The sequence below is a fragment of the Salvelinus namaycush genome, chromosome 15 (genome assembly GCF_016432855.1).
Source record: "Salvelinus namaycush isolate Seneca chromosome 15, SaNama_1.0, whole genome shotgun sequence".
NCBI classification, from domain to species: domain Eukaryota; kingdom Metazoa; phylum Chordata; class Actinopteri; order Salmoniformes; family Salmonidae; genus Salvelinus; species Salvelinus namaycush.
The window spans coordinates 5,432,596-5,460,488 of record NC_052321.1 but is presented as its reverse complement, the minus strand read 5'-3'; the positions used below and the strand labels follow the sequence as shown (position 1 = coordinate 5,460,488).

At 42.5% G+C, this 27,893-nt stretch overlaps 1 protein-coding gene across 1 annotated transcript; it reads left to right on the top strand.

The window, feature by feature from the left end:
* The first annotated feature begins 1,282 nt into the window (after positions 1–1,282).
* On the top strand, positions 1,283–27,893 carry LOC120059735 (synaptosomal-associated protein 25-B-like). Its single transcript, XM_039008790.1, has 6 exons — positions 1,283–1,288; positions 12,132–12,180; positions 21,973–22,090; positions 27,288–27,407; positions 27,517–27,661; positions 27,831–27,893. Exons 1-6 carry the CDS (start codon positions 1,283–1,285, stop codon positions 27,891–27,893), a joined length of 501 nt encoding a protein of 166 aa, XP_038864718.1.

The window sequence follows — 27,893 nt, the reverse complement described above, 5'->3', positions numbered from 1 at the left end:
CACCAGTACCGAGTCAGTGTGGAGGCTATATACAGGGGGTACCGGTACCGAGTCAGTGTGGAGGCTATATTCAGGGGGCACCAGTACCGAGTCAGTGTGGAGGCTATATACAGGGGTACCGGTACCGAGTCAGTGTGCGGTTAGTTGAGGTAATTTGTACATGTTGGTAGGGGTTAAGTGACTATGCATAAATAATAAACAACGAGTAGCATCAGTGTACAAAAGGGAGGGAGAACAATGTAAATAGTCTGGTGGCCATTTTATTAATTGTTCAGCAGTCTTATGACTTGGGGGTAGAAGCTTTTGAGGAGCCTTTTGCTCCTAGACTTAAGTGCTCTCTTTGACTGATGGGGTGATGGTACGTTTTATAGAGGTTGTGAATGTGGTTAGTGTTGGGTTATCCATCTGTCTGATGTAATGTTGTCAGCTCTGCCTCTGGCCTGTAGTCTAGCTTTACTCAGCCCCAATAAACTGAGTTACCCAATGAGCCGCCCTGTTATGAAGCATTATAACACTCTAGTCTAGCTTTACTCAGCCCCAATAAACTGAGTTACACAATGAGCCGCCCTGTTATGCAGCATTATAACACTCTAGTCTATCTTTACTCAGCCCCAATAAACTGAGTTATCCTCTGAACCGGCCTGTTATGAAGCATTATAACACTCTAGTCTAGCTTTACTCAGCCCCAATAAACTGAGTTACCCAATGAGCCGCCCTGTTATGAAGCATTATAACACTCTAGTCTAGCTTTACTCAGCCCCAATAAACTGAGTTATCCTCTGAGCCGCCCTCTTATGCAGCATTATAACACTCTAGTCTAGCTTTACTCAGCCCCAATAAACTGAGTTACCCAATGAGCCGCCCTGTTATGAAGCATTATAACACTCTAGTCTAGCTTTACTCAGCCCCAATAAACTGAGTTACCCAATGAGCCGCCCTGTTATGAAGCATTATAACACTCTAGTCTAGCTTTACTCAGCCCCAATAAACTGAGTTATCCTCTGAGCCGCCCTCTTATGCAGCATTATAACACTCTAGTCTAGCTTTACTGAGCCCCAATAAACTGAGTTATCCAATGAGCCGCCCTGTTATGAAGCATTATAACACTCTAGTCTAGCTTTACTCAGCCCCAATAAACTGAGTTACCCTCTGAGCCGCCCTGTTATAAATAACTCTAATAATGTTGTCATTGACTGAGATGACATTGATAAATGAATAAACCTCAGGCAAATCTAAGCGCTTTATCTGTAGCTACAGTATATACATCTCTTGACCCGTGATAATGCCGGTGGGACCACCTATTTAACATTCAGTGAAGCATCAGGCATAAATTCCAGTTGAATATTTAAATCCAAAGATTTGAACATGTCACGCCTGCTCCTGCTCCCCCTCTCTGGCGCTCCAGGGCGCCAGGCGACCCGTCATTACGCACACCTGTCACCATCGTTACGTGCATCAGCGCATCATGGAACTCACCTAGACTCTATTACCTTATTGATTGCTTCCCCTATATCTGTCACTTCCTTAGTTTCTTCCCCGTGTCTGCATTAATATCGTTTTGTTCCCCTTGTCCAGACGCTGTCCTTATTTCGTTTCATGTCCGTTATTAATTAAATGTTCACTCCCTGTACTTGCTTCTCGTCTCCCAGTGTCTGTCCTCACAGAACAAACCAGTGACGGAGGGGTTAGATCTATCGGTCTATCCCCCATATAAGCTTTAAGCCGTTCAAGATGAGGAGAGAGAGACAGTATTGTAAGGTCTGTTATATCAGGACTCTGTGGAAGTGGTACAGAGAGAGAGACAGTAATGTAAAGTATGTTATATCAGGACTCTGTGGAAGTGGTGGAGGGAGACAGACAGTATTATAAAGTCTGTTATATCAGGACTCTGTGGAAGTGGTGGAGGGAGACAGACAGTATTATAAAGTATGTTATATCAGGACTCTGTGGAAGTGGTGGAGGGAGACAGACAGTATTATAAAGTCTGTTATATCAGGACTCTGTGGAAGTGGTGGAGGGAGAGAGACAGTATTATAAAGTCTGTTATATCAGGACTCTGTGGAAGTGGTGGAGGGAGACAGACAGTAATGTAAAGTCTGTTATATCAGGACTCTGTGGAAGTGGTGGAGGGAGACAGACAGTAATGTAAAGTCTGTTATATCAGGACTCTGTGGAAGTGGTGGAGGGAGACAGACAGTAATGTAAAGTCTGTTATATCAGGACTCTGTGGAAGTGGTGGAGGGAGAGAGCAAGAGGAAAATAATCAATGCTGCTGGTTGGTGGCTATCTCCAGAGACAGACAGACAGACAGACAGACAGACAGACAGACAGACAGACAGACAGACAGACAGACAGACAGACAGACAGACAGACAGACAGACAGACAGACAGTCATTCATTCATTCATTCATTCATTGAACAAGACAGTCCAGATTTAGAAAAATGTAGAAAAACATGGCTGAGACTTGAGTGTGTAAACAAGGTGACACTGACAAAAGCTGAAAACTTTGCACCCGGTGCAAACTGTAGACAACATATCTGTGGTGAAAACACTTCTGAATGCCCTTACTGAATGGTTGGTGGGACAGTAGCAGCTTCAATGCCTGTCTAACACACAGTAATACTGTCTCCGTGTAATTGGGTCGTGGTGTAAAATTGATCCATAAATAATACATGTTGAAAAGAAGCATCTGGTGCTATCAAGTCTATTTCCATGTCTCATAGGCCTACTTCCTCCTCATATCTATGTGTGTGTTTGCTAGCTGTATTGGAATTACATGTACTAAATCATACACGCCATGAATATCATACGACGTGCAACTGACTCTGGCTGACAAATGGCTGAGCAGCGAGGGGATACAGGGGAGGGGGGGCTGGGCGAGGTCGTTGTCATAGCGACTGAAGGTCAGTACAGGAGACGGCGATAAAACCGATTACAATTGCTCCCCGAGTCACTAAGATTTATTTTTCTCTCTCAATGAGTCCATCCTCCTATACCCTCTGCTATATACCTGATGGTTCATTACTGTAGGCAATAGTAAGTCACTGTGCAGATGATGTGATCTATAAAACATCTCATCTTCCACACAACAGGGCATGAATAGATCCATCTGATTTAGAAACCAGTGCTATTTTCCATGTATCTAGTAGGAGGGTCAAACTAGCCTCGTCCATAGAGGACAGGGCATATGAGCCTCAGCCTCATATTTCATAAACAGCTGACCTTGCAAGTTATATGACAGCGTTGCGGTTCATCTCCAGCTGCGTGATGACATTACGGTGGTCTTCATTCAACCTTTGACCTCTTATCTAATAATGCCCCTGGAGTGGCAGGGCTGCGTAAAACATGGCAACCTGTATACTAGGCTACTATATAGGGGATGAAAGAGCCTCTATGGCCAAATTCAGTGCACTATATAGGGTGCCATTATGGAGCGCTCTCCTCTCAGGGCTCTCTCTCTCCTCTCAGGGCTCGCTCTCTCTTCTCTCAGGGCTCTCTCTCTCTCCTCTCAGGGCTCTCTCTCTCTCCTCTCAGGGCTCTCTCTCTCTCCTCTCAGGGCTCTCTCTCTCTCCTCTCAGGGCTCTCTCTCTCTCCTCTCAGGGCTCTCTCTCTCTCCTCTCAGGGCTCTCTCTCTCTCCTCTCAGGGCTCTCTCTCTCTCCTCTCAGGGCACTCTCTCTCTCCTCTCAGGGCACTCTCTCTCTCCTCTCAGGGCACTCTCTCTCTCCTCTCAGGGCTCTCTCTCTCCAATCTGGGCTCTCTCTCTCTCCTCAGGGCTCTCTCTCTCTCCCCTCAGGGCTCTCTCTCTCTCCCCTCAGGGCTCTCTCTCTCTCCCCTCAGAGCTCTCTCTCTCTCTCCTCTCAGGGCTCTCTCTCTCTTCTCACAGGGCTCTCTCTCTCTTCTCACAGGGCTCTCTCCCTCTCCTCTCAGGGCTCTCCCTCTCCTCTCAGGGCTCTCCCTCTCCTCTCAGGGCTCTCCCTCTCCTCTCAGGGCTCTCTCTCTCTCCTCTCAGGGCACTCTCTCTCTCCTCTCAGGGCACTCTCTCTCTCCTCTCAGGGCTCTCTCTCTCCAATCTGGGCTCTCTCTCTCTCCTCAGGGCTCTCTCTCTCTCCTCTCAGGGCTCTCTCTCTCCTCTCAGGGCTCTCTCTCTCTCCTCAGGGCTCTCTCTCTCTCTCCTCTCAGGGCTCTCTCTCTCTTCTCACAGGGCTCTCTCTCTCTTCTCACAGGGCTCTCTCCCTCTCCTCTCAGGGCTCTCCCTCTCCTCTCAGGGCTCTCCCTCTCCTCTCAGGGCTCTCCCTCTCCTCTCAGGGCTCTCTCTCTCCTCTCAGGGCTCTCTCTCTATCCTCTCAGGGCTCTCTCTCTATCCTCTCAGGGCTCTCTCTCTATCCTAGATCTCTAGCTAGGTGGGACAACCACATATCACAGTAGTTAGTATATTCAGATAGCTAGGTGAGACAACTACATATCACAGTAGTTAGTATCTTCAGATAGCTAGGTGAGACAACCACATATCCCGGTAGTCAGTACAGTCATCTTCAGATAGCTAGGTGAGACAACTACATATCACAGTAGTTAGTATATTCAGATAGCTAGATGAGACAACTACATATCACAGTATTCAGTACATTCATCTTCAGATAGCTAGGTGGGACAACCACATATCACAGTAGTTAGTATATTCAGATAGCTAGGTGAGACAACCACATATCGCAGAGGTTAGTATATTCAGATAGCTAGGTGGGGCAACCACATATCACAGTAGTTAGTATATTCAGATAGCTAGGTGGGACAACCACATATCACAGTAGTTAGTATATTCAGATAGCTAGGTGAGACAACCACATATCGCAGAGGTTAGTATATTCAGATAGCTAGGTGGGGCAACCACATATCACAGTAGTTAGTATATTCAGATAGCTAGGTGGGACAACCACATATCACAGTAGTTAGTATATTCAGATAGCTAGGTGAGACAACCACATATCGCAGAGGTTAGTATATTCAGATAGCTAGGTGGGGCAACCACATATCACAGTAGTTAGTATATTCAGATAGCTAGGTGGGACAACCACATATCGCAGAGGTTAGTATATTCAGATAGCTAGGTGGGACAACCACATATCACAGTAGTTAGTATATTCAGATAGCTAGGTGGGACAACCACATATCACAGTAGTTAGTATATTCAGATAGCTAGGTGGGACAACCACATATCACAGTAGTTAGTACATTCAGATAGCTAGGTGGGACAACCACATATCACAGTAGTTAGTACATTCAGATAGCTAGGTGGACAACCACATATCACAGTAGTTAGTATATTCAGATAGCTAGGTGGGACAACCACATATCACAGTAGTTAGTATATTCAGATAGCTAGGTGGGACAACCACATATCACAGTAGTTAGTATATTCAGATAGCTAGGTGGGACAACCACATATCACAGTAGTTAGTATATTCACCTTCAGATAGCTAGGTGGGACAACCACATATCACAGTAGTTAGTATATTCAGATAGCTAGGTGGGACAACCACATATCACAGTAGTTAGTATATTCAGATAGCTAGGTGGGACAACCACATATCACAGTAGTTAGTATATTCAGATAGCTAGGTGGGACAACCACATATCACAGTAGTTAGTACATTCAGATAGCTAGGTGGGACAACCACATATCACAGTAGTTAGTATATTCATCTTCAGATAGCTAGGTGAGACAACCACATATCACAGTAGTTAGTATATTCAGATAGCTAGGTGGGACAACCACATATCACAGTAGTTAGTATATTCATCTTCAGATAGCTAGGTGAGACAACCACATATCACAGTAGTTAGTATATTCAGATAGCTAGGTGGGACAACCACATATCACAGTAGTTAGTACATTCAGATAGCTAGGTGGGACAACCACATATCACAGTAGTTAGTACATTCAGATAGCTAGGTGGGACAACCACATATCACAGTAGTTAGTATATTCAGATAGCTAGGTGAGACAACCACATATCACAGTAGTTAGTATATTCAGATAGCTAGGTGGGACAACCACATATCACAGTAGTTAGTATATTCAGATAGCTAGGTGAGACAACCACATATCACAGTAGTTAGTATATTCAGATAGCTAGGTGGGACAACCACATATCACAGTAGTTAGTATATTCAGATAGCTAGGTGGGACAACCACATATCACAGTAGTTAGTATATTCAGATAGCTAGGTGGGACAACCACATATCACAGTAGTTAGTACATTCAGATAGCTAGGTGGGACAACCACATATCACAGTAGATAGTATATTCAGATAGCTAGGTGGGACAACCACATATCACAGTAGTTAGTATATTCAGATAGCTAGGTGAGACAACCACATATCACAGTAGTTAGTATATTCACCTTCAGATAGCTAGGTGGGACAACCACATATCGCATTAGTTAGTATATTCATCTTCAGATAGCTAGATGAGACAACCACATATCACAGTAGTTAGTATATTCAGATAGCTAGGTGAGACAACCACATATCACAGTAGTTAGTATATTCAGATAGCTAGGTGGGACAACCACATATCACAGTAGTTAGTATATTCAGATAGCTAGGTGGGACAACCACATATCACAGTAGTTAGTATATTCAGATAGCTAGGTGGGACAACCACATATCACAGTAGTTAGTACATTCAGATAGCTAGGTGGGACAACCACATATCACAGTAGATAGTATATTCAGATAGCTAGGTGGGACAACCACATATCACAGTAGTTAGTATATTCAGATAGCTAGGTGGGACAACCACATATCACAGTAGTTAGTATATTCAGATAGCTAGGTGAGACAACTACATATCACAGGCATATTAAGTACATTTTTCCTCAATAAAGTAACTAATCAGCCAAGTCAGCGCTAGTAAGAAAATACTATTGCGAGCGTTAGTTCAAGAAAGGCAAGGGTGCATTCTCCTCTGTGTTGTCTCTATGGTTCAAAGTTCTTCTTTCCTTGATTCCTCACATCCTCTTTCCTCGTCTCCTTTTCTAAACACATTGGAGAAGAAGGTCCAAGGGCAGAAACCTTGATTCCTCACATCCTCTTTCCTCGCCTCCTTTTCTAAACACATTGGAGAAGAAGGTCAAAGGGCAGAAACCTTGATGGAAACATCCATCAGTTGGTTTAAATGGAGCTGAGGAGATAATATGACAGGAATCACAGAAAGGTGATTGAGATGGAGTCCAACACTGCCCTGAGAAGGTCAAGCATCGATCTGATCTCAAAGCGTTGGCCCGTACATCAATAGCCCTTTGACCTTTGTTCCTCTCCCTGTTAAGAAACTCCTATAAACCCACCAATGGAATTTAATGGAGGTTTTGTGAGGTTGTTGTCGGCTTGTTATTGGTGTCAGCATATGTCCAGTATTCTGTGTGTGATGGGGCCGGGGAATTCAGTGTATGTCCAGTATTCTGTGTGTGATGGGGCCGGGGAATTCAGTGTATGCCTGAGGGGTTGTGGTGTGTGTGCGTGCGTGCGCGTCTCTTTCCATTCCTTGGTATGCGTGCGAGCAACAATCATTTAAATCACACGAGATGGGCTCCCGAGTGGCGCAGTGGTCTAAGGTACTGCATCTCAGTTCGAATCCAGTCTGTATCACATCCGGCCGTGATTGGGAGTCCCATAAGGCGGCGCACAATTAGCCCAGCATCGTCCGGGTTTGGCCGGTGTAGTCCGTCATTGTAAATAAGAATTTGTTCTTAAGTGACTTTCCTAGTTAAATAAAGGTTCAAAAAAGGGGCAGGCTGTTGGAACCTCTCTGAGGAAGTGTAGTTCTGTCATTGACCAATCAGGGAAAGGGGTTTCAAACCTGGTTGGATCTGCAACATAACATACTCATTAGTTTAGTAGAAGCTTCTTTGTCATCCTTATACCTGTTGTGTTCTGAGTCAATGTAATAGAGCACTTTATCATACCTTCTCTAAAAGCAGATATGATAATACACTCTTCAGGGTTTTTCTGAAATCAAATAGGATTATTTTATTTTATTTCAATAGAGCCTTGTTTTACCCTAAGGAGGCAATGTTACATCTCGCACCGTAGCTCTATGAGTTACTATGTACTTCAGCACTGGTATCATCACTGCATCACCACTGAACACCTTATGAATGAACTGTATTTCACATCGACTCTATCCAGTCATGTATTTAGAGAGATGGGACATTGACGTTTCTGCATTATGATGCATTTACATGACACTACAACATTCTATGGCAGCCATGTTTATCTCCCCATTAACATGACACGGGGAATATTTCAACAACGCCATGTCACTGAATTTCAAGAATAGATGCAGCAAAGGGTTAAATCGAACATGACCAAAACAATGGAATTGCCATGGAAACACGTGGGGGAAAGATCCTGAGTCTCCTCATCCCCCCCCCCCCCCCCCCCCCCCAAGCAAAATTTGACTACATGTAGGCTATTGTTTATACAGTGGGGCAAAAAAGTATTTAGTCAGCCACCAATTGTGCAAGTTCTCCCACTTAAAAAGATGAGGCCTGTCATTTTCATCATAGGTACACTTCAACTATGACAGACAAAAGGAGAAAAGAAAATCCAGAAAATCACATTGTAGGATTTTTAATGAATTTATTTGCAAATTATGGTGGAAAATACGTATTTGGTCACCTACAAACAAGCAAGATTTCTGGCTCTCACAGACCTGTAACTTCTTCTTTAAGAGGCTCCTCTGTCTTCCACTCGTTACCTGTATTAATGGCACCTGTTTGAACTTGTTATCAGTATAAAAGACACCTGTCCACAACCTCTAATAGTCACACTCCAAACTCCACTATGGCCAAGACCAAAGAGCTGTCAAAGGACACCAGAAACAAAATTGTAGACCTGCACCAGGCTGGGAAGACTGAATCTGCAATAGGTAAGCAGCTTGGTTTGAAGAAATCAACTGTGGGAGCAATTATTACGAAATGGAAGACATACAAGACCACTGATAATCTCCCTCGATCTGGGGCTCCACGCAAGATCTCACCCCGTGGGCTCAAAATGATCACAAGAACGGTGAGCAAAAATCCCAGAACCACACGGGGGGACCTAGTGAATGACCTGCAGAGAGCTGGGACCAAAGTAACAAAGCCTACCATCAGTAACACACTATGCCGCCAGGGACTCAAATCCTGCAGTGCCAGACGTGTCCCCCTGCTTAAGTCAGTACATGTCCAGGCCCGTTTGAAGTTTGCTAGAGAGCATTTGGATGATCCAGAAGAAGATTGGGAGAATGTCATATGGTCAGATGAAACCAAAATATAACTTTTTGGTAAAAACTCAACTCGTCGTGTTTGGAGGACAAAGAATGCTGAGTTGCATCCAAAGAACACCATACCTACTGTGAAGCATGGGGGTGGAAACATCATGCTTTGGGGCTGTTTTTCTGCAAAGGGACCAGAATGACTGATCCGTGTAAAGGAAAGAATGAATGGGGCCATGTATCGTGAGATTTTGAGTGAAAACCTCCTTCCATCAGCAAGGGCATTGAAGATGAAACGTGGCTAGGTCTTTCAGCATGACAATGATCCCAAACACACTGCCCGGGCAACGAAGGAGTGGCTTCGTAAGAAGCATTTCAAGGTCCTGGAGCGGCCTAGCCAGTCTCCAGATCTCAACCCCATAGAAAATCTTTGGAGGGAGTTGAAAGTCCGTGTTGCCCAGCAACAGCCCCAAAACATCACTGCTCTAGAGGAGATCTGCATGGAGGAATGGGCCAAAATACCAGCAACAGTGTGTGAAAACCTTGTGAAGACTTACAGAAAATGTTTGACCTCTGTCATTGCCAACAAAGGGTATATAACAAAGTATTGAGATAAACTTTTGTTATTGACCAAATACTTATTTTCCACCATAATTTGCAAATAAATTCATTAAAAATCCTACAATGTGATTTTCTGGATTTTTTTTCTCATTTTGTCTGTCATAGTTGAAGTGTACCTATGATGAAAATTACAGGCCTCTCTCATCTTTTTAAGTGGGAGAACTTGTACAATTGGTGGCTGACTAAATACTTTTTTGCCCCACTGTATGTGTATTTGACACTATGTTGAGGTAATAATGGGAGTATAATGCTTGTGTGGATGTCAACCCCAACATATCTTCATGTCATCATTACCAATCAACTATATTCCAGTTAAAAATGACATTAACAACCACCACCGATTTCTGTATGCTAGCTATGCTAATCAGCTTACAATATACTGACAGGAGTTGGCATTTAGAAGTCACTTCTTCTAAACCTGAAAAGGGACAACTTCTACATGTTATGCAGCGAAAACAGCCAAACGTATCCAAATCGGACTTAAGTAACCACATTTTGTGTCTGGTACAATACATAAATCATGACGGATTTGACAAATATCCACTTTGTTAGATCAGTTAAATAAAGGTTAAATAAAAATAATTACAAAAAAGAAAAGATTTGTTGAATGTGTGCCAATCTGGTCAATGGAACGTCTGACCCCGGACCCCTTTTACTGCGTCTATTAGAACAATATTCAACATTCTAAACGTTGTCCCAACTCTCTAGGTACATGGCTCTGACTCGATCTATAACCCACATCCGCTCTGTCGTCTACTAGAACAATATTCAACATTCTAAACGTTGTCCCAACTCTCTAGGTACATGGCTCTGACTCGATCTATAACCCACATCCGCTCTGTCGTCTACTAGAACAATATTCAACATTCTAAACGTTGTCCCAACTCTCTAGGTACATGGCTCTGACTCGATCTATAACCCGCATCCGCTCTGTCGTCTACTAGAACAATATTCAACATTCTAAACGTTGTCCCAACTCTCTAGGTACATGGCTCTGACTCGATCTATAACCCACGTCCGCTCTGTCGTCTACTAGAACAATATTCAACATTCTAAACGTTGTCCCAACTCTCTAGGTACATGGCTCTGACTCGATCTATAACCCACGTCCGCTCTGTCATTGCTCATCCATATATTTATATGTATATATTCCTAATCTGTTCCTTTACTTAGATTTGTGTGTATTAGGTAGTTGTTGTGGAATTGTTAGATTACATGTTAAATATTACTGCACTGTCGGAACTAGAAGCACAAGCATTTCACTACACTCGCAATAACATCTGCTAACCATGTGTATGTGACCAATAACATCTGCTAACCGTGTGTATGTGACCAATAACATCTGCTAACCACGTGTATGTGACCAATAACATCTGCTAACCATGTGACCAATAACATCTGCTAACCATGTGTATGTGACCAATAACATCTGCTAACCATGTGTATGTGACCAATAACATCTGCTAACCGTGTGTATGTGACCAATAACATCTGCTAACCATGTGACCAATAACATCTGCTAACCATGTGACCAATAACATCTGCTAACCATGTGTATGTGACCAATAACATCTGCTAACCATGTGTATGTGACCAATAACATCTGCTAACCATGTGTATGTGACCAATAACATCTGCTAACCATGTGTATGTGACCAATAACATCTGCTAACCGTGTGTATGTGACCAATAACATCTGCTAACCATGTGTATGTGACCAATAACATCTGCTAACCATGTGTATGTGACCAATAACATCTGCTAACCATGTGACCAATAACATCTGCTAACCATGTGTATGTGACCAATAACATCTGCTAACCATGTGTATGTGACCAATAACATCTGCTAACCGTGTGTATGTGACCAATAACATCTGCTAACCATGTGTATGTGACCAGTACAATTTGATTTGATTTGATTTGATGTCCCATATATATGATCTCATGTCTGGATCAATACCTGTTGAGAAACTGATCGCATTAACTCAGTGTCCCTCCATTTAATAATAATGATGATAATATATATATATTATATTTCTCTTCTGTTCACACTGAACTGTTTTATCTCACCTCTTCTTCTCCTCCTCTCTTCCTTCCCCTCTCTTCTCCCCCTCTCTTCTTCCCTCTCTTCCTTCCCCTCTCTTCTTCCCTCTCTTCCTTCCCCTCTCTTCTTCCCTCTCTTCCTTCCCCTCTCTTCCTTCCCCTCTCTTCTCCCCTCTCTTCTCCCTGTCTGTCTGACCCGGGGTGTGCAGAGTAAAGATGCTGGTATCAGGACTCTGGTTATGCTGGATGAGCAGGGAGGTAAGTCCTTATAGAGACACAATATTACACTCTGAAATTCTGTTCACTTTCACAAATATCCCAGGTTTTCTAGAAATCCTGGTTGGAGGATTATGGAATTCCTGCTTAATATTCTCTCCTTATTCCGGGAATCTTCTAAATCGGGGTTTTAGGAATGACAGTGCAGTTCGGAAAGTATTCAGACCCCTTGACTTTTTCCACATTTTGTTTTCTTACAGCCTTATTCTAAAATGGATTAAAAAAATAAAAATTCTCATCAATCTACACACAATAAACCTTAATGAGAAAGCCAAATCAAGTTTAAAAAAAACAGATACCTTATTTACAAGTATTCAGACCCTTTCCTATGAGACTCGAAATTGCGCTAAGGTGCATCCTGTTTCCATTGATCATCCTTGAGATGTTTCTACAACTTGGTTGGAATCCACCTGTGATAAATTCAATTGAATGGACATGATTTGGAAAGGCACACATTTGTCTATATAAGGTCCCACAGTTGACAGTGCATGTCAGAGCAAAAACCAAGCCATGAGGTCGAAGGACTCCGAGACCGGATTGAAGGTCCCCAAGAACACAGTGGCCTCCATCATTCTTAAATGGAAGATATTTGGAACCAAGACTCTTCCTAGTGCTGGCCGCCAAGTCAAACTGAGCAATCGGGGAGCGCTCAAGACCTTAGACTGGGGCGAAGGTTCACCTTCCAACAGGACAACGACCCTAAGCACACAACCAAGACAATGCAGTGTCTTTGGGACAAGTCTCTTGAGTGTCCCAGCCAGAGCCCGGACTTGAATCCGATCAAACATCTCTGGATGTGCTCCCTATCCAACCTGACAGAGCTTGAGAGGATCTGCAGAGAAGAATGGGTGAAACTCCCCCAAATACAGGTGTGCCAAGCTTGTAGCGTCAAACCCAAGAAGACTCAAGGCTGTAATCGCTGCCAAAGGTGCTTCAACAAAGTACTGAATAAAGGGTCTTAATACTTATGTAAATGTGATATTTCAGTTTATTTAATTTGTATAAATTTGCAAAAATTTCTAAAAACCTGTTTTTGCTTTGTCATTATGTTGTCTTGTGTGTCGATAGATGGCGGGGGGGATTATTGAATCGATTATAGAATAAGGCTGTAACCTAACAAAATGTAGAAAAAGTCAAGGGCTCTGAATACTTTCCCGAAGTATAGTCAGAAAGTTAAAAGCACCATGGTTTTGTAGTTCTGTTATTTCTATAATACTGTATATAGTGTATGAACTGTTTGCTGTCTTGTATCTTTATAAGAGGTATAGTACATTTTCTCAGTAGACAGTAATAATGACCTGTAGTATTGAGGTGAAGAAAGCTGTTGGTTAATAGCACATCCTCTTTACCGAGAGGACACACTGATCCGTTATACTCGTAGTAGTGACAAAACATCTACATTTACCTCCACTCAAAGAGGACACACTGATCCGTTATACTCGTAGTAGTGACAAAACATCTACATTTACCTCCACTCAAAGAGGACACACTGATCCGTTATACTCGTAGTAGTGACAAAACATCTACATTTACCTCCACTCAAAGAGGACACATTTGTAGAATCCCTGAGTTTAGGCTTTGGTTAAGGAAATGGATCCTTGTGGAAGCTTGATAGTACTGGTTGGTTAGGTGGGAGAAGCAGCTTGATTGTACTGGTTGGTTAGCCAGGAGAAGCAGCTTGATAGTACTGGTTGGTTAGGTGGGAGAAGCAGCTTGATTGTACTGGTTGGTTAGCCAGGAGAAGCAGCTTGATTGTACTGGTTGGTTAGCCAGGAGAAACAGCTTGATTGTAATGGTTGGTTAGCCAGGAGAAGCAGCTTGATTGTACTGGTTGGTTAGCCAGGAGAAGCAGCTTGATAGTACTTGTTGGTTAGTTGGGAGAAGCAGCTTGATTGTACTGGTTGGTTAGCCAGGAGAAGCAGCTTGATTGTACTGGTTGGTTAGCCAGGAGAAGCAGCTTGATTGTACTGGTTGGTTAACCAGGAGAAGCAGCTTGATTGTACTGGTTGGTTAGCCAGGAGAAGCAGCTTGATAGTACTTGTTGGTTAGGTGGGAGAAGCAGCTTGATAGTACCGGTTGGTTAGCCAGGAGAATCAGCTTGATAGTACTGGTTGGTTAGCCAGGAGAAGCAGCTTGATAGTACTGGTTGGTTAGCCAGGAGAAGCAGCTTGATAGTACTGGTTGGTTAACCAGGAGAAGCAGCTTGATAGTACCGGTTGGTTAGCCAGGAGAATCAGCTTGATAGTACTGGTTGGTTAACCAGGAGAAGCAGCTTGATAGTACTGGTTGGTTAGCCAGGAGAAGCAGCTTGATAGTACTGGTTGGTTAGCCAGGAGAAGCAGCTTGATTGTACTGGTTGGTTAGGTGGGAGAAGCAGCTTGATTGTACTGGTTGGTTAGCCAGGAGAATCAGCTTGATTGTACTGGTTGGTTAGCCAGGAGAATCAGCTTGATTGTACTGGTTGGTTAGCCAGGAGAATCAGCTTGATTGTACTGGTTGGTTAGCCAGGAGAAGCATGTCGGTGAGGTATAAAATAATGTCAGTGAGGTATAGAATAATGTCAGTGAGGTATAGAATAATGTCAGTGAGGTATAGAATAATGTCAGTGAGGTATAGAATAATGTCAGTGAGGTATAGAATAATCTCAGTGAGATATAGAATAATGTCAGTGAGCTATAGAAGCTATAGAATAATGTCAGTTAGGTATAGAATAATGTCAGTGAGGTATAGAATAATGTCAGTGAGGTATAGAATAATTTTTACATTTACATTTTAGTCATTTAGCAGACGCTCTTATCCAGAGCAACTTACAGTAGAGGGCATACATTTTACATACTGAGACAAGGATATCCCTACCGGCCAAACCCTCCCTAACCCGGACGACGCTATGCCAATTGTGCGTCGCCCCACAGACCTCCCAGTTGCGGCCGGCTGTGACAGAGCCTGGGCGCGAACCCAGCCCAGCCTGGGCGCGAACCCAGAGACTCTGGGGGCGCAGCTAGCACTGCGATGCAGTGCCCTAGACCACTGCGCCACCCGGGAGGCTCCAATAATGTCAGTGAGGTATAGAATAATGTCAGTGAGCTATAGAATAATGTCAGTGAGCTATAGAATAATGTCAGTGAGGTATAGAATAATGTCAGTGAGGTATAGAATAATGTCAGTGAGGTATAGAATAATGTCAGTGAGGTATAGAATAATGTCAGTGAGGTGTATTATAATGTCAGTGAGGTATAGAAATAGGCAAACATAAAGCATTCACATCCACTCCTGCGTTCAATTGGACTTAATGGAATGTTTCAACAGAAATATATGCCTCTGTCATGTAGATCAAGCGATCATATCCGCTCTATCGGTGGTATTTCTATCTGCAACATTCAGTGCTTTGCTTCCTCCCAGGTTCCAGCAAGGCAGAGGTTTCATTTGTGGTTCCGCTCTATAGGATGGTCCCCCCCCCCCCCCCCCCCCCCCCCCCGTTCCACACTTGACGAAAGGACCTATTAGGCCTGTCACAGGAACATACAGGAGGACCTGGAAGGAAGGACCAGAGCAACATCCATTTGCACGGATCGGCGGACATTACATTGAATGTGGCTAACACCACGGTGTGGTCTCCAATCTCGCCAACATGACAAGGAGCTTCGCTGTGGCTTCGTCAGAACGCCGGCGAGACATGAGGATGTTGTCTTTCTCGGCTTCTAGGTTCAGCCAATCAAATCATTCTGAGATTATTGACCATCTAAAAAACGCTCTACAAGTTCTGTCTATTTGAACATCAGTCCACCAAAACCCTCCCCCACCACAACAGGCACATACTCACTAACACACACACGCACACACCCCAACACACACACAGCCACTGGCGGGTGATCAGTCATGTATGTGTCTTGTGGTAATGCATGAGAGCGTTGGTCTCTGTGTAATTAAATGCCTGATTAGCTGAAGCAGGGAGACAAAATGGCTGCTCACTGTCTCACATACTGATGTCTCCTCTTGGATTCCCTGCCTTTACATTGTCATTTAACAAGAATATATGCACATACAGTAGTTACATGATATCTGATCTTATATACTCACATTCATTCAGTCTCCTCTGGTTGTAAAATGTTGGAGAGAGTCTAGAACCAGAGAGTCTAGAACCAGGTGTCAGTGTTGGAGATATTCCACCTCCAGAGAGTCTAGAACCAGAGAGTCTAGAACCAGGTGTTAGTTTTGGAGATATTCCACCTCCAGAGAGTCTAGAACCATATAGTCTAGAACCAGGTGTCAGTGTTGGAGATATTCCACCTCCAGAGAGTCTAGAACCAGAGAGTCTAGAACCAGGTATCAGTGTTGAAGATATTCCACCTCCAGAGAGTCTAGAACCAGAGAGTCTAGAACCAGGTGTCAGTCTTGGAGAAATTCCACCTCCAGAGAGTCTAGAACCAGGTATCAGTGTTGGAGAGATTCCACCTCCAGAGAGTCTAGAACCAGAGAGTCTAGAACCAGGTATCAGTGTTGGAAATATTCCACCTCCAGAGAGTGTAGAACCAGGTGTCAGTGTTGGAGATATTCCACCTCCAGAGAGTCTAGAACCAGAGAGTCTAGAACCAGGTGTCAGTGTTGGAGATATTCCACCTCCAGAGAGTCTAGAACCATATAGTCTAGAACCAGGTGTCAGTGTTGGAGATATTCCACCTCCAGAGAGTCTAGAACCAGAGAGTCTAGAACCAGGTATCAGTGTTGAAGATATTCCACCTCCAGAGAGTCTAGAACCAGGTATCAGTGTTGGAGAGATTCCACCTCCAGAGAGTCTAGAACCAGAGAGTCTAGAACCAGGTATCAGTGTTGGAGAGATTCCACCTCCAGAGAGTCTAGAACCAGGTGTCAGAGCTCCTTGGAAACGGCAGTCGTGGAGTGACTTCAGAAGTGATCTGATTGGCTACATTACTGTTAACCCAAGTGTTCCCATTGGTCAGTCAAGGGCAGTCTTCCACACTCTGATTGTGTAGAGAAGTGTGTAATTGCAGACTGCAATTAGGGGTGCTTTCTGATGTCACGTTACACCCATTGGTGCTCTCCATTGGTCCATGGCAGTTTCTTTCACGTCGGGGACAACAGTTGCTGACAAATGTAGCATTGTAGCTAAGCTTAACCCTAACCCTTTTCCTAACCTTAACCTCAGTCTCCTAAAATGCCACGCTAATTCACAAAACCTGCCACATTCATTATCCTAACCTGACACGTTAGTTATCCTAACCTGCTATGTGAACAAATCCTCTGTGTCGATTAACCCTCAGGCTCATAACACTGGAACTGACCAATGGCATGTATCAATGGGTGTTTCCTGATATCAGGGAACACCCACATTAAAAAAAACGCCCTGAATTGTGGTCTGCAATTACACCATATTCAGTGTGTAAAAGGCATGCTGTAAGCAGACAGTCACCCAACTGAGCTATGATCATAAGATTTCTCTCACGCTCTCTCTCTCTGTCACGTTCCACCTCTTCTCCAATCCCTCGTGTTCCCTGGGATTACCTGGGGAGGCTAATTATCTGTGGGGGTAGTGTTGTCAGGGGCAACAGAGAGGTCAGTGTGGATAACAACACTGTACAGTGGCTAGCCGTGACCAGAGGCGAGTGTATCTGTACAGTGGCTAGCCGTGACCAGAGACGAGTGTATCTGTACAGTGGCTAGCCGTGACCAGAGGCGAGTGTATCTGTACAGTGGCTAGCCGTGACCAGAGACGAGTGTATATGTCTACACTGTACAGTGGCTAGCCGTGACCAGAGACGAGTGTATATGTCTACACTGTACAGTGGCTAGCCGTGACCAGAGGCGAGTGTATCTGTACAGTGGCTAGCCGTGACCAGAGACGAGTGTATCTGTACAGTGGCTAGCCGTGACCAGAGACGAGTGTATATGTCTACACTGTACAGTGGCTAGCCGTGACCAGAGGCGAGTGTATCTGTACAGTGGCTAGCCGTGACCAGAGACGAGTGTATATGTCTACACTGTACAGTGGCTAGCCGTGACCAGAGGCGAGTGTATCTGTACAGTGGCTAGCCGTGACCAGAGACGAGTGTATATGTCTACACTGTACAGTGGCTAGCCGTGACCAGAGGCGAGTGTATCTGTACAGTGGCTAGCAGTGACCAGAGACGAGTGTATATGTCTACACTGTACAGTGGCTAGCCGTGACCAGAGGCGAGTGTATCTGTACAGTGGCTAGCCGTGACCAGAGACGAGTGTATCAGTACAGTGGCTAGCCGTGACCAGAGACGAGTGTATATGTCTACACTGTACAGTGGCTAGCCGCGACCAGAGACGAGTGTATATGTCTACACTGTACAGTGGCTAGCCGTGACCAGAGACGAGAGTATCAGTACAGTGGCTAGCCGTGACCAGAGACGAGTGTATATGTCTACACTGTACAGTGGCTAGCCGTGACCAGAGACGAGTGTATCTGTACAGTGGCTAGCCGTGACCAGAGACGAGTGTATCTGTCAGCACTGTACAGTGGCTAGCCGTGACCAGAGATGAGTGTATCTGTCAGCACTGTACAGTGGCTAGCCGTGACCAGAGACGAGTGTATCTGTACAGTGGCTAGCCGTGACCAGAGACGAGTGTGTCTGTCTACACTGTACAGTGGCTAGCCATGACCAGAGACGAGTGTACAGTGGGGCAAAAAAGTATTTAGTCAGCCACCAATTGTGCAAGTTCTCCCACTTAAAAAGATGAGGCCTGTAATTTTCATCATAGGTACACTTCAACTATGACAGACAAAATGAGAATTTCTTTTCCAGAAAATCACATTGTAGGATTTTTAATGAATTTATTTGCAAATTATGGTGGAAAATAAGTATTTGGTGACCTACAAAAGTTTATCTCAATACTTTGTTATATACCCTTTATTGGCAATGACAGAGGTCAAACGTTTTCTGTAAGTCTTCACAAGGTTTTCACACACTGTTGCTGGTATTTTGGCCAATTCCTCCATGCAGATCTCCTCTAGAACAGTGATGTTTTGGGGCTGTTGCTGGGCAACACGGACTTTCAACTCCCTCCAAAGATTTTCTATGGGGTTGAGATCTGGAGACTGGCTAAGCCACTCCAGGACCTTGCAATGCTTCTTACGAAGCCACTCCTTCGTTGCCCGGGTGGTGTGTTTTTGATCATTGTCATGCTGAAAGACCCAGCCACGTTTCATCTTCAATGCCCTTGCTGATGGAAGGAGGTTTTCACTCAAAATCTCACGATACATGGCCCCATTAATTCTTTCCTTTACACGGATCAGTGGTCCTGGTCCCTTTGCAGAAAAACAGCCCCAAAGCATGATGTTTCCACCCCCATGCTTCACAGTAGGTATGGTGTTCTTTGGATGCAACTCAGCATTCTTTGTCCTCCAAACACGACGAGTTGAGTTTTTACCAAAAACTTCTATTTTGGTTTCATCTGACCATATGACATTCTCCCAATCTTCTTCTGGATCATCCAAATGCTCTCTAGCAAACTTCAGATGGGCCTGGACATGTACTGGCTTAAGCAGGGGGACACGTCTGGCACTGCAGGATTTGAGTCCCTGGCGGCGTAGTGTGTTACTGATGGTAGGCTTTGTTACTTTGGTCCCAGCTCTCTGCAGGTCATTCACTAGGTCCCCCCGTGTGGTTCTGGGATTTTTGCTCACCGTTCTTGTGATCATTTTGACCCCACGGGGGGAGATCTTGCGTGGAGCCCCAGATCGAGGGAGATTATCAGTGGTCTTGTATGTCTTCCATTTTCTAATAATTGCTCCCACAGTTGATTTCTTCAAACCAAGCTGCTTACCCATTGCAGATTCAGTCTTCCCAGCCTGGTGCAGGTCTACAATGTTGTTCCTGGTGTCCTTTGACAGCTCTTTGGTCTTGGCCATAGTGGAGTTTGGAGTGTGACTGTTTGAGGTTGTGGACAGGTGTCTTTTATACTGATAACAAGTTCAAACAGGTGCCATTAATACAGGTAACGAGTGGAGGACAGAGGAGCCTCTTAAAGAAGAAGTTACAGGTCTGTGAGAGCCAGAAATCTTGCTTGTTTGTAGGTGACCAAATACTTATTTTCCACCATAATTTGCAAATAAATTCATTAAAAATCCTACAATGTGATTTTCTGGATTTTTTTTTCTCATTTTGTCTGTCATAGTTGAAGTGTACCTGTGATGAAAATTACAGGCCTCTCTCATCTTTTTAAGTGGGAGAACTTGCACAATTGGTGGCTGACTAAATACTTTTTTGCCCCACTGTATCTGTCTACAAACATTGTGAGTTGTTTCGCCACAACCCAGGGATTTTACAAATGTTCACACATCAACAAGCAAGCCACCACAGCCATGAATTCCCTTACCCTTACCTATGCTACAGACCACTCCCTTCTCCCTGGACCCACTCCAGGTAGATAAGGACCGTAACTACAGGTCTAGGATCAGAGTACTTGCAATACTAACCCAACTCACCATTTCCAATATCTGACCCTGTATCAGTGGTTGAGGGAATGAACCAATATCTGACCCTGTTTCAGTGGTTTAGGGAATGAACCAATATTTGATACTGTTTCAGCGGTTGAGGGAATGAACCAATATCTGACCCTGTTTCAGTGGTTGAGGGAATGAACCAATATCTGACTCTGTTTCAGTCCTTCACTCTCATCCTGTTTCTCTCTGTCTATCACCTCTCTCTCTCTCTCTGTCTATCACCTCTCTCTCTCTCTCTTCGTCTATCACCTCTCTCTCTCTCCCTCTCTCTCTCTGTCTATCACCTCTTTCTCTCTCTCTGTCTATCACCTTTCTCTCTCTCTCTCTTCGTCTTATCACCTCTCTCTCTCTTCTTCTATCACCTCTCTCTCTCTCTCTCTCTCTCTCTTCGTCTATCACCTCTCTCTCTCTCTCTCTCTTCGTCTATCACCTCTCTCTCGCTCTCTCGCTCTATCACCACTGGCTGGTTTCCAATACAAGTGTCCCAGTAAAAGTTGGTTAAAATAAGAACAGGTATTTTCAACATCATGTGCTCATAGGTGTGCTCCCTTCCCTAGACTCGAGCAGAAGGAGTGCCCAATGAGGGAGATTATTTTGTATTGGAATCCAGCCTTTATGTGTTCTTCTGTCACAATCTTTCTCTCTCACTGCACTGGCTGTGAGTGTGTCAGTGTGGCTCCATAAGGCATTGCATTATGGTTGTGTTTGATAGGCTGTAACTTAGACCTCAATCATCACAAGAGCCAATTCACTGTTCTCATTTCCTTTGTCGTTGCCAGAACAACTGGATTGGTTTGAAGATGGCATGAACAAGGTTCATCAAGACTTGAAGGAGGCCGAGAAATATATAGATATTTTTAAATTGAACCTTTATTTAACTAGGCAAGTCAGTTAAGAACAAATTCTTATTTACAATGACGGCCTACAGTGGGTTAAACCGCCTTGTTCAGTGGCAGAACGACTGATTTTTACCTTGTCAACTCAGGGATTCAAATCCAGCAACCTTTCGGTTACTGGCCCAACGCTCTAACCACTAGGCTACCTGACTAGGCAATGCTTTGGCCAATTATGTCCATGTGTTGCCAAGTAGGTACCGGTGGTGACAGGCCCTGGAATCTGGCCTGTGTTGGGTTGGTAGTGCTGTCCAATCTTCCAATGTCTCTGTCTCTTTTGTCACAGTCTCTTTTTGTCTCCTCTCCTTTGTTCTCCCTCTCTCTCCTACTCCCCCGTTCTCTGTCACGTGCCCTCGTTCTCTGTGGGGATAAATGACTTGCGCTGACAATCAGAGCAACTGGAGCGGATCGAGGAGGGGATGGACCAGATCAATAAGGACATGAAGGATGCAGAAAAGAATTTGAACAATCTAGGGTCTCTCTGTGGTCTTTGTTCGTGTCCCTGTAACAAGTAGGTGCCGCCTGCCGACCTACCTGCCTGCCTGCCGCCTGTCTGCTTGTCTACCTGTCTGTTTGTCTGCCTGCCTGTCTGCTTGCCTGCTTTAATGCCTAAAGTTGAGTGCATGGTGACCAGTACAACACTATGGCGTGTCATCTTCAGACCTTACCCAAGGCCTTCCATGCTGCTTCCTCCTGCACTTAGAGAGAGATGCATGTTGGGCTACTTTCTCCTTCAAATGATCACAGTCATACATGGCATACTTGTATCAGCATGTTACATAATGCTACAACATGAGGCAGTAGGCCTACAGTACGATTTAACGTGACCTGATTACTGCTGTTGTTTGTACATATGCACAAACATACTGCCTATGCATGGCAGACACACACACACACACACACACACACACACACACACACACACACACACACACACACACACACACACACACACACACACACACACACACACACACACACACACACACACACACACACACACACACACACACACACACACACACACACACAGCAGGTATCCAGGTCACAGTATATTCAGTAGTTTACTGATTACCGGAGGAAGTGAACACAATTGCACACAGTTCTCTTGTGATGAAAAAAAAGTGTTAATATTCAGTGAACAAAACACTGAAGTTAAATCTGTATTAACTAATTACATTTTTATTTAAAGTTTAGTAAAAGGTGGTCTAAGTTAAGCAAGTCAGATACAAAGGCAAGAAAATGATCAGTTGTGTAGATATATTTGAGCATTTTATCATTGCTGTTCTGCTGTAGATACAGAAAGAAAACAGGGTTTATATAGGGTTTATATAGGTTTTATATAGGGTTTATATAGGGGTTTATATAGGGGTTTATATAGGGGTTTATATAGGGGTTTATATAGGGTTTATATAGGGGTTTATATAGGGTTTATATAGGGGTTTATATAGGGTTTATATCGGGTTTATATAGGGGTTTATATCGGGTTTATATAGGGGTTTATATAGGGGTTTATATAGGGGTTTATATAGGGGTTTATATAGGTTTTATATAGGGTTTATATAGGGGTTTATATAGGTTTTATATAGGGTTTATATAGGGGTTTATATAGGGGTTTATATAGGGGTTTATATAGGGTTTATATAGGGTTTTATATAGGGGTTTATATAGGGGTTTATATAGGTTTTATATAGGGGTTTATATAGGGGTTTATATAGGGTTTATATAGGGTTTATATAGGGTTTATATAGGGGTTTATATTGGGTTTTATATAAGGTTTTATATAGGGTATCATACAGGGTTTTATAAGGTTTTATATAGGGTTTATATAGGGTATCATACAGGGTTTTATATAAGGTTTTATATAGGGTTTATATAGGGTATCATACAGGGTTTTATAAGGTTTTATATAGGGTTTATATAGGGTATCATACAGGGTTTTATATAAGGTTTTATATAGGGTTTATATAGGGTATCATACAGGGTTTTATATAAGGTTTTATATAGGGTTTATATAGGGTATCATACAGGGTTTTATATAAGGTTTTATATAGGGTTTATATAGGGTATCATACAGGGTTTTATATAAGGTTTTAATATAGGGTATCATACAGGGTTTTATATAAGGTTTTATATAGGGTTTATATAGGGTATCATACAGGGTTTTATATAAGGTTTTATATAGGGTTTATATAGGGTATCATACAGGGTTTTATATAAGGTTTTATATTTACACCGTACAATATTTTCCAAGCTCATGTGTGGTCATTTTGAATGTAGATGGATGCACGTAGATGAGAAAAGTTTCTTTTCGCAAAATGTTGGCAGCAGACAAAGCGCCACTGGAACGGAGTCAGGTCAGCCTTGTTGAATTGTTTGGGTTAAGATATAATTCAAACTGAAAATGGATCCTTCCACCATCTCCACACTCAGTTTGTGTGTATCATACAGGGTTTTATATAAGGTTTTATATAGGGTTTATATATAGGGTATCATACAGGGTTTTATATAAGGTTTTATATAGGGTTTATATATAGGGTATCATACAGGGTTTTATATAAGGTTTTATATAGGGTTTATATAGGGTATCATACAGGGTTTTATATAAGGTTTTATATAGGGTTTATATATAGGGTATCATACAGGGTTTTATATAAGGTTTTATATAGGGTTTATATAGGGTATCATACAGGGTTTTATATAAGGTTTTATATAGGGTTTATATAGGGTATCATACAGGGTTTTATATGGGGTTTATATAGGGTATCATACAGGGTTTTATATAGGGTATATATATAGGTTTTATACAGGGTTTATGTAGAGTTTATATAGGTTTTAATATAGGTTTTATATAGGTGTTTATATAGGTTTTATATAGGGTTTATATGGTGTTTATATAGGGTTTATATAGGTGTTTATATGGGGTTTATATCGGGTTTTATATAGGGGTTTATATAGGTGTTTATATAGGGTTTTATATAGGGTTTATATAGGTGTTTATATATGGTTTATATAGGGTTTAATATAGGGTTTATATAGAGGGTTTATATAGGTGTTTATATAGGGTTTATATAGGGTTTTATATAGGGTTTTATATAGGGTTTATATAGGTTTTATATTGTTTTTTTATAGGGTTTATATAGGGTTTTATATAGGGGTTTATATCGGTTTTATATAGGGTTTATATAGGTGTTTATATAGGTTTTTATAGGGTTGATATAGGGGTTTATATATTTTATATAGATTATATATAGGGTTTATATAGGTTATATATAGGGGTTTATATAGGTTATATATAGGGTTTATATAGGTTATATATAGGGTTTATATAGGTTATATATAGGGTTTATATAGGTTATGTATAAATTTTATATAGGTTTTTATATAGATTGTATATAGATTTTATATAGGGTTTTATATAGGTTTTAAATAGATTTTATATAGGGTTTATATAGATTTTATATAGATTTTATATAGCTTTTAAATAGATTTTATATAGGTTTTTTATATAGATTGTATATAGATTTTATATAGGGTTTTATATAGGTTTTAAATAGATTTTATATAGGTTATATATAGGTTTTATATAGGGTTTATATATGGGTTTATATAGGGGTATATATAGGTTTTATATAGGGTTTATATAGCTTTTAAATAGATTTTATATAGGGTTTTATATAGATTTTATATAGGTTTTATATAGATTGTATATAGATTTTATATAGGGTTTATATAGGGTTTTATATAAATTTTATATAGGTTTTATATAGATTGTATATAGATTTTATATAGGGTTTATATAGGGTTTTATATAAATTTTATATAGGTTTTAAATAGATTTTATATAGGTTTTAAATAGATTTTACATAGGGTTTTATATAGATTTTATATAGGTTTTAAATAGGGTTTCGAAGGACACAGGTGTTTGTAATCTTGGCTGGCTGTTTCATGATTTCGTTAGTCGGTTTACAAACATTAATAGTACATATAAAAAAGCATGAATGGATAACATACGATCATAGATTCAATTAGGCTACAACATATAGGCCTACAAACACAATATTAGTTACAATGGATAGCAAAAACACAATCATCACAGGAAATGGCTTCAGATCAAACTCCACAATGAGTCCGAAGGAAGCGAGGTCTTTAAACCAGATGTTTCAATCCCAAAACTGTTTGTACGTGATTTGAGGAAACTAACAGTCAAAATGTCTGTTTCGAGATTTGTGCACCTAACTTGATCTTTACATTTAAAGATTTCCTCTCAAGCAAAGTGTTGAAATAATGAATCCAGAATTTGTCCCTGACATGATAGGTCTAGGACCAGCGTTGTTGTGCATGATCCATGTGTGTGTTGAAATAGAAGGAACTGAATGTGTTTCAGGATGTTGAGTTAATGTTATTTCGTGTGAAATTTGTCTGTGTAGCTCGCTAGTATGTAGAAGCCCACAAAAGTTGTATTTCAAAGCTATTATTTTAATGCTGTAGTTAAACATGTCTATAAGGTTCAACCGAACTGGACTTCCTAGAAGGGTGCTCTTCTTCTGATCTTTACCATATCACCTTTTCCCTCTAAAACCAGAGGGAGGGAGGGAGGCTGTCTGTCTGTCTGTCTGTCTGTCTGTCTGTCCTCCTGTCTGTCTGTCTGTCTGTCTGTCTGTCTGTCTGTCTGTCTGTCTGTCTGTCTGTCTGTCTGTCTGTCTGTCTGTCTGTCTGTCTGTCAACACTGAGTATACCAAACATTAAGAACACATTTCTAATATTCAGATGCCCCCTTTTGTCCTCAGAACAGCCTCAATTCGTCGGGGGCATGGACTCTACAAGGTGTCGAAAGCGTTCCACAGGGATGCTGGTCCATGTTGACTCCACTGCTTCCCACAGTTGTGTCCAGTTGGCTGGATGTCCTTTGGGTGGTGGACCATTCTTGATGCAAACACAAAACTGTTGAGCGTGGAAAAACCCAGCAGCGCTGCAGTTCTTGAAACACTCAAACCGGTGCACCTGGCACCTACTACCATACCCCATTCAAAAGCACTTCAATATTTTGTCTTGCCCATTCACCCTCTGAATGGCACACATACACAATCCATGTCTCAATTGTCTCAAGGCTTGGAAATCCTTCTTGAACCTGTCTCCTCCCCTTCATCTACACTGAGTGAAGTGGATTAAATAAGAGACATCAATAAGGGATCATAGGTTTCACCTGGATTCACCTGGTCAGTCTGTCATGGGAAGAGCAGGTGTTCCTAATGTTTTTTGCACTCAGTATAATTGTGTCCTTACTCATTACTGCGTGTTTGTCCTCCTGTCTCCCTGTCTGTCCATTGCCGTCTCTGTCTGTCAGTCTGTCCGCTGGCGTCTGTCTGTGTTGTCTCCTTTATGTCCTGTTAGTGTGTGTTTGTGTCTGTCTCTTCTATCTACAGGTATATAAAGGACCCCTTTCTATCGACCACATAGACAAGACAGTAAATAAAACGGAACTGATCAGTACTTGGATCAATTATTGATTGATAGATCATAACATATATTGTATAACATATATATATGAACCGTAGATAGAGAGATAGATAGATATCTACCATTGGCATGCTGTGTTGGTGTGCTGCCTTGCTGTCACTACACATTACTTGTCGTATAATGGATCTATTACATCAAATTAAAGTTTACACACACACACACACACTGACTGGTATGTGTCCCTGCAGGATAAAGGGGGGGGGCCAGGCATGGGGGGCCAACCAGGATGGAGTGGTGAACAGTCAGCCAGGGGCCCGTGTGGTGGACGAACGTGAACAGATGGCCATCAGTGGGGGGTTCATCCGCAGGTGAGGAGTGTGTGTGTGTTTGTGGGTGCACGTGTGCATATGGACTCCCTCTCCTTGCCACGCCGAAATCTACCGACAGTTTTATGGACTATCTAATGTGCGTTTCCAGGGTAACGGACGATGCCCGGGAGAATGAGATGGATGAGAACCTGGAGCAGGTGGGCGGGATCATCGGTAACCTACGTCACATGGCCCTGGACATGGGCAACGAGATAGACACCCAGAACCGGCAGATCGACAGGATCATGGACAAGGTGCTGTCCCCGATCATAACGATGACAATCAATCACAATCAATCAATTTTCAGTGTCAGAGATGGTCAGACATGCGCTGAGTTGACAAGTCTACTTACAATTAAAGTCTTGATCTTGATTGATATGGCTTGGAATAATTTCACATCATCCCAAATCTCTCTCTCCTCAGGCTGATTCTAACAAGACCAGGATTGACGAAGCCAACCAGCGTGCCACAAAGATGTTGGGCTAA

Coding starts and splice junctions, on each gene's coding strand:
- LOC120059735 (XM_039008790.1), top strand. Junction 12,181..21,972: donor TATGCTGGATGAGCAGGGAG/GTAAGTCCTTAT, acceptor GCTGACAATCAG/AGCAACTGGAGCGGATCGAG. Junction 27,662..27,830: donor TCGACAGGATCATGGACAAG/GTGCTGTCCCCG, acceptor CTCTCTCCTCAG/GCTGATTCTAACAAGACCAG.